This window comes from Gossypium hirsutum, chromosome D10, assembly GCF_007990345.1.
Source record: "Gossypium hirsutum isolate 1008001.06 chromosome D10, Gossypium_hirsutum_v2.1, whole genome shotgun sequence".
Lineage (NCBI taxonomy): Eukaryota > Viridiplantae > Streptophyta > Magnoliopsida > Malvales > Malvaceae > Gossypium > Gossypium hirsutum.
The window spans coordinates 11,747,578-11,755,893 of record NC_053446.1 but is presented as its reverse complement, the minus strand read 5'-3'; the positions used below and the strand labels follow the sequence as shown (position 1 = coordinate 11,755,893).

The following is an 8,316-nucleotide window of genomic DNA, read 5'->3' as shown; positions in this document are numbered from 1 at the left end:
ATTTCTGTTTTTTCTAGCTCTATCTTTTTAGGGCTTAAAATAATTCCATGTTTTATGAATTCTTGAGATATAATATTTAAATGTTTTCTATGTTTCTCTAATGTATCAGAGAAAATTAAAATATCATCTATATAAACTACACAAAAAATTTTATATTTATTAAATATAAAATCCATCCATCTTTGGAAGATTTGTGGTGCATTACATAACCCAAATGGCATTACTCTCCATTGATAATGTCCATTAGGAACACTAAAAGCTGTTAAAGGTTTTGATTCTTCGGTTAGCATTATTTGCCAAAATCCCGATTTAAAATCAAATTTACTAAAATATTTCGCTTGTTTAGCTTGATTTATTAAAACATCCTTTCTTGGAATAAAATATCCATCAAAAATAATATTTTGATTTATTCTTTTATAATTAATAACCATTCTAGGTTTTCCTCTTTTTATTTCAGCATGGTTTCTTACCATAAAAGTTGGATTAGAATGCGGACTGTTAGTTTTTTCTATTAAACTTTTTTCTAATAATTCATTAATTTAAATATCAAATTCATCTATATCTTGTTTAGTATAGATCATAGGTTTAACTCTAATAATTTTATTGGGATTTTCCAATTTAATTTCACAGTATCTAGGACTATTTTGCCATAATTTTAATGGTTCTTCACTAAAATTATCCTCTAAAATTTTAAACAACCAATTTGTTTCTAGGTGTTTAATTTGCTCTTTTCTTGGTGGTGTAAAATTTTTATCACACACAAACTTATGGTTTTCTACTAATGGTATTTCTATAGCAGATTTTTCTCTAGTTAATCTAATTGATTTTTTATCAATATAAAATGGTAAATGTTGATATATGAAATTATTTCCTAATAATATGTCTCCATGCATTTCAGGAAAACATAAAATTTTTGATATTATAAATCTAACATTATTTATGTAGATTGGTATATTTTTAGCTTTATATTGAATTATGGTTTCATTACCATCTATCCTTATTGCCTTTATAGGATGTTTCATAGGTTCCCATTTTTCTACAGGAATAACATTTTTTCTACAACTACTGGTTGTAGCTCCTGTATCTAATAAAGCATGTAAAAAATATGTTTTATATTCTCTAAATTGAAATATAATTTCAATATATGTATAATATTTCTTTGATTGAAAACTTGAGAATGTAATTATATCATTTTTTCCAACTTTTATTTGTCTAATAATTGTTGAAGTTTGCATTTCTTCCAATCTAGTTTTTCTAGATTTTTTATCTAATTTTTCTTTTACTCTTATTTTATCAAAATAACTACAAAATTTTAGGATAAATATTAGTTCTTTTAAAAGATCTTTGGGAGTTCATATCTGTTGATTAACTGCCCTTTTTGTTCTTTTCCTTTCTCAGATTCTTCCCATCGTCTGAGAAATTGTAGAACATCTCCTTGAAATGTTCCTACAAAGTAGTTGAAATTTTTTTTTTTGACCATGTATTGTTGTTTACTACAATAGTCATAGACTGTGCCCAATCATCTATGGTTTTTTAATAGTCCGATATAGGACTATTAGTTAAGTCTAAATATATTCCTCCTTGAGCCACATTTCTTTTATTTAAATAATCTATTCTTTGTTGAATAGGTTGACTAGACATTTCTCCTGGATATTCAGGTTTTACAATATTTTTAGCTATATTTTCATTTTATTATAAAAAATCCTAGTTGTATTTTCTACTTTTTCAAATTCTTTATTGAAAGTTCTTAGGTAATCATCTTTTTGAAGATCTGATTTTATTTTTATTTTTCCATAAGGATATGTTTGTTCAGTATCCATAGGTTCTGGGATATCTATATTTTCATCATCATCAGTTGAAGTATTTTCTTCATCTGATTTATAACCAGTAACTTTTAAATCTTCTAGATTTGTTTCTAAAGCCACACTTTTTCACAACATTTTCCCCCAAAACTTTCCAAAAGCACTATTTCCAGACCAAGCTTTTTAAAAACACTTCTCAACCGTAACATCAATGTCAAATTGACCCTAAACAATCCTCCCTTTCATGAATTGAATTATTTCAATTTATTTGATTTAATTTTATCAATTTATTCGATTTAGGTAATTTTTATGTTGATTTTTTATTTTAAATATACTAGCTGATCAAACATTAAACCCAACCTAAAATTCAAATACACAATAACCAATTAGGCATATAAACCAACATAAATACAAAATAACTAAATACAATTAATTAATTAATTAATTAATTTCAATAAATACCCCAGCACAATTAATAAAATTAAGTACTCAAATGTAAAATAATCCAACGCAATTAATTAATTAATTAATTAAGTCTAAATTTAAAATTTAAAGAAGTTAATATATATTATATCGTAAATGTTTTACAATAGTATTTCTTTCTTTTCTTCAATAAATAAATAAATAAATAAATAAATTACTTCATTTTTGATTGATTTTATTTTTATCAATTTATGATAAATTTTATTTTAATTAATTTATGAGCTCAAATTCAGATCTATTCAAGGGTTGAACTATCGCCTAAGCTTAAATGTCCATCCAAAGATTAGAAAGGTTTGAAAAAAAGTAGACCATGAAAAATGGGTTTAAACTAAAAGATTAAGCCTATTTCAAATATGAACCAAGCTCGGGCTCAAGAATTCAAGGCCTGAGCTTGACCTGATCTATTTTAAGTTTGTAATTTATTATATTATATTATTTTTATATATTTTTGTAATTTATAACACATAAAATTAAATATATAGTAATATATATTAGGGGCAAAACTACACATTAACTTTGGCTCGATGTGCAATGTTACACATGAACTAACGTCATTTTATGTTTACATGTTACATATACAAATAATTATACTTACTTAATATAAAAATATGTTCATTTTTTGTATGTATAATTGAATTAAAATCAAATACTTATGTATACGTGTTAACTAAAATTAAAAAATTAAAGTTTGATATGTATAATTATAAAAAAAATCAAACTCTATATGCATCAAATGTATAGTTTTGATCGTTATCCTTACATAAAAAATATATATATATAAACATATTAAAAATTTTGGAAGATGTTCTATAAAAAGGAAATTGAAAGTTGCTTATATATGTTTGAACAGTGTCATTGTTCATTTAGATATAACTGTTCAAACTTTCAATTACGTCAACAACCAACCATTTAGGAAAACATTATGTAATCGTAAACCAAATCCTTATGGAAGCTACGAATAGAACAATGATTGGAAACACTGGCATAAAACACTTTCACATAAAAACCCAAACTCGAAAACATAAACAACTGTCATCCAAACTCCAAAACAGTACCATATCTGAAATTTCAAACAAAATTTCTAGCTTAAATGTGTGCTTTAACAGTCATTGATGTAAATATAAACGCCAAAACAACTAGTATCCTATTATGCCTTATCGGCCTTGGCAGCAGTGGCAGCAGCTTGTCCTCTGAGCCTACCAGTCCTCCTTGCAGCAATAAGACCAACCTTTTGTCCAGGTGGAGCATCACGTCTAACTGTACTAGCATGACCAATGTGTTGATGGTTACCACCTCCGTGGGGATGCTCAACTGGGTTCATAGCCACACCACGAACCTTAGGCCAGCAGTTCCTCTTCACTCTATACTTGTGGAAAGCATTACCAGCCTTAAGCAGAGGTTTCTCAGTCCTACCACCTCCAGCAACCTGCCCAATCATGGCACGACAACCACTTGGAACAATCTTCTTCGAACCAGATGGAAGCTTGATCCTGTAAAATTACAATCCAAAAGTCTCACTACCAAAACAACTAATTAATCCACACTTCCCCAACCATGTTACCATCCCCTTGAACCTGTGAAGAAAATGATATTTCACATCTAAGAACGAAAATAGTAATCTAAGTCAACCCATCCAACTAAAACCTCAGTAGAAGGTATAGTCTACCTAAGAGATGCTATTCCTTTTTACATTACATCAATTCATACTTCAAGCTAGGTCAATCCCAGTCCTTCACATCCAATATGTAATTTTCTTTATTTCTCACGAGGTAGGCCTATATATGAGCACATATAATTATTGCAAATTATATACATAGGATAAGCAATAACTAAAATAATATACGACAATAATGATAACAGATCCAAATAACAATCAGGCATCAATCATATCCAAATCAAAATTGAAGTTAAAACATAGCAAGAATCAGTGACCTGGTGGTGTCGTTATCAGGGTTGTGACTAATAACAATAGCGTAATCACCAGAAGCCCTAGCGAAAACCCCACGATCACCGACATGATGCTCGACGTTGCAAACGACAGCTCCTTCAGGGATAGATCTAAGAGGCAATACATTTCCGACCACAAGAGTAGCCTTCTTACCACAATAGACGAACTGTCCAGTGTACATACCCTCGGCGGCAACGAAAAGCTCCTTCTGCTTCTTGTAACGGAAAGGGTGACGGAAGACGACACGGGCCAAAGGAGCGCCACGGCCAGGGTCGTGGATGACATCGGTGACAACACCCTTGAGGTAGCCATTTCGTTCACCGAAGTCGAGGCTGCGGAAACGAGCAGGACCCTTGCGGTGGTGGGTGTGGGCCTTGAAGACGGAACCAGCACCCTTACGTTGAGCTCGGATGACTCGACCCATTCAGTGAATGTGTGTGTGAATGTGTACGGTAGCTGTAAGGAGATCTCTCTCTTGGAGACGATCTAGGGAGAGCAGTGAAATGGGCAAAATGGAGGTTGAGGGTTAGGGTTTGCGTGATGATGTATAAATGATGATTTATAGGGTTTTTTGTTGTTGGGTTTTAAGTTTTGGGCTTCTGATTTTGGGAAAGAAACAAAAAATTTGGGTTGGGCCAGATGGGCATATGAAGTGCAATTCTTTTTTATTATTTAAATCTGCTGGATTTTATTATAACCCTAAAACCAACTAGAAGAAGTCCAAAACTATAAGACATCCACAACATAAATACTTAGAGAAAACAGGCTTCGTGAATAACATGGCCCAATCCAGCAAACAACGTGATTTTGGTAATGTGATATTACCAATAACAGTTGGTTCAAAAAATCTAAGATTATGTAATGAGATTATGAGAATGTAATATTATGGGATGAAATGTTCGGTATGATACATTACTTTAATTTATTTGGGTGGCGGAATATAAAATTATAGTAATAAAATAAAAAGACATTGATATTAAGATCTGAATTGGATGGGGGAAAATGACAATGTTATATATTGAAATCAACGTCTCAAATTAGAATTATGTTTAACTCGGGATGAATTTTTTCACAAATTATGTAAAACCTATTGCCTAGTTTTTCTCCAAATCTTCATTTTTAAACTTTTCCATGAAGTTCACAAACTCATCACCTCAACAAGTAAAAGCATCCTCGAAAGAAAGAGAATACCACATCGACCAAAATCAAAAGGGACTAATTGTAGATATAGCCCTTTCTCTCCTTATTGGTCGCCGAGCTTGGTAACTTGAGCTTGTAACCTGAGTAGGGGGTTTTAAGGTGATGGAATGCGGGTTTGGCTTTGCTTGAGTTGGATCTCGAGCTGTTTTAACACTGGTTTGCCCGTTCCAAGTTGAGAGTTGAGCCAAGGGACTTGATTGTAAACTTCGAGTCTCGTGGTTCCTAGAGTGGATGGATCTGCAATATTTAGCATGTTTTATGAAGCATACAACATAGAGAAAATCCAACTTAAATTCATGAAGCAAAAACTTGGTTACATCCCACATCAACCAAACTATATTAAATGGTTGTAAGCCTTTTTATATCCACTCATCCACAAAGCTATTTTTCCTGCTAAGTAAGGTGCTAAGGTGATGAAACAAGGTTCAACTAGAGTCAAAGCTTTAATTTGTCATTGGTTATTAGTGCCCAAATTGTCATTTCTTTCTTCTACTAAAAAGATGTACTTAAAGTATGGGAATTAATTCTTAAATTTCATCATATTAGAATAACTAAACTCATAATTAAACCTAATCTTTTTTATTCATAGAACGTAATTCCTGGAAAGGAATTAAGAAATGCACTTCTTTCATAAGCGAATACTTTCTCCCTTGAGGGAAACACTTCTTCCATGTTTTTATTCAACCAAGTCCCATTGAAGCTTTTGCCTTGAGCCTATATCAGCCTTCACATGGAATATCATCCTTCCATGTTTTTTTGTAAAGCTAACACCCCTAAATAATATATTACAATATTAAGAAACTACAAAAATTCTTAATAAAAAACACGCTTCAAAGAAAAACAACAAAAAATCAACTATACTACTTATAAGCTTGATTCTACCATGAAGGCAGACAAAAGGAAAAGCACACAAAAAAAATTATGAAGAAAAGATTACAATATTAAGAAACCACAAAAGCCCTGAATAAAAAACACATTTAAGCAAAAACAAGAAAAAAGCAATTATACTACTTATCAGCTCGATTCTACAATTTAAAAAGCCGACAAAAGGAATAACATAAAAAAAATAACAATGGAAAATATATGAAGCACCTTAAGTAAATGTCCTTTTAAATGCAATAGAGCTTAGGCAATGCTCACCTCACATACATGGCATGCAGATGAGTGAGATATAAAGACTTAACGTTTGTTATAGTCGGTTGATGTGGGATTTAACCAAGTTTCTTTTTTCATGAATTTATGTGAGATTTCTTGTCTTTTTTATTGTGGCTTTTACTTTGTAGAGTAGAAAGAAAATTAAAAAATGAAAAACTAAAAAGGGTGAAAACATGATTTTTTTTTCATAAGTGTACTTGATAAGAAAGATAAAAAAAATAAAAGGAAAAATAATTTTCTTTCTCTTTATTATTTGATAGGGTCAATGTTTTAGGAGTCGGACTAACGATCGAATCGATCAAATCACCTATTTTCAGTTCAATCGGGTTTAAAACTGGTTCAAAAATAAATAATATTATTTATTTTATAAAATTAAAAATATCTTTAAATAAAATTTGAAAAACAAAAAACCTTTAAAAGTCAATGTTAGGAGAAATGAAAACCAAATAATTTTATTTACTTTTCCTTCACATGTTTTCGTATTTAATAAAATACTACTTTTCTTTTTTATATATTTTTAGGTTTTTTAACATTATCTATCATATTTATTCTTTTTAATATAATGTCCAGAACTATTCATAATCTCTCCCCAATCCTTACATCCTCTCATCTTATTTATCTCATCTTTCTCCATTTCCCAATATGTTTTGAAAGAAACTTTAGCTTCCTTCATTTTCCTATTCTCCTATTTTGTTGACAGTGGAACATTTGGGTGTTTAGTCCTTGGCTTCCTTCCAATAGTCTGTTCCCTCAAGGGAACATTCTCCTCCAAGCTATCATCTTAGTAGCAGATGAATCAATCTCCCAACCAATACGATTTCTCTTTTTTCCATCTTCTTCTTCCGAATGGATCTCCAGGTTGTGTATATCTACATATAATTGTTTTTAAATTCAATAAAATTTTAAAAATGATAATTAAATAATCTTTAGTGAAAGTATAAAAGAAAAAAAGAGTTGCAAAACCCAAATATGGTAGTTTCTTTTTTACAATTAAAATCTATTATCTTTTCTTTTGGTTAAAATCTATATCATTAGTTAATAATATTATATCATTGGATGACTGCATAAATAAGACTTAACAATTGTTATAGTTGGTTGATGTGTTTTTTTTACTCAGTGGTCTCTTCTTGTGTGCCCATATAACATGCAAAAGTTTCTTCTTTTTTTAAATACTAAAGGTTAGCATTGGGTGAACTAAAAATATATGACATCGTGAAGTACGTCAATTGATTTCTCCACAACGATAGTTGGAAAGTGTGTTAGCTCCTTCATACTTTCATTTAATTCCAGGTTTAGTTTTTCCTCTACATCTAAATCTACTCCTACTCTTATGTCAATTGAAGTAAAGATATCATCTTTATTTCTCATGATCTCAGCACGATCTCCAATTGTGAACTCTTGTTGAACTGTAATACCCCCTACCCGTATTCGTCGTTGAAATAAGGTATGAGGCATTACCAGATTTTACCGAATAAATTTTTTGTTATTACGAGTTAAATACTATTCATGTATCGAAACATGCATGACGTCCCTTGGCCCAAAACATACATCGGGACCAAACCGGGATTAAATCGAAACCACAAGAAATTTTTCGCAAAATCCCAAAGTTTTTTTTTTGAACTCAATATAACGTTACCCTTTATAAATATCTAATCTTCCCTGCAATTTTAAACCGAGACCAATCCAACACAACCAATCCATTTCAACATATTTTCAAGATAGATTTAA

The 8,316-nt window shown here is 30.6% G+C and overlaps 1 protein-coding gene across 1 annotated transcript; it reads right to left on the bottom strand.

Annotated features, from left to right (window-relative positions):
* Positions 1 to 3,252: 3,252 nt before the first annotated feature.
* Positions 3,253 to 4,773, bottom strand: LOC107914262 (60S ribosomal protein L8-3). Its single transcript, XM_016843126.2, has 2 exons — positions 4,218 to 4,773; positions 3,253 to 3,775 (listed from the first exon to the last, which is right to left on the bottom strand). The coding sequence occupies exons 1-2, from the start codon at positions 4,655 to 4,657 to the stop codon at positions 3,433 to 3,435; spliced, it is 783 nt and encodes a 260-aa protein (XP_016698615.1). The 5' UTR covers positions 4,658 to 4,773; the 3' UTR covers positions 3,253 to 3,432.
* Positions 4,774 to 8,316: the final 3,543 nt, after the last annotated feature.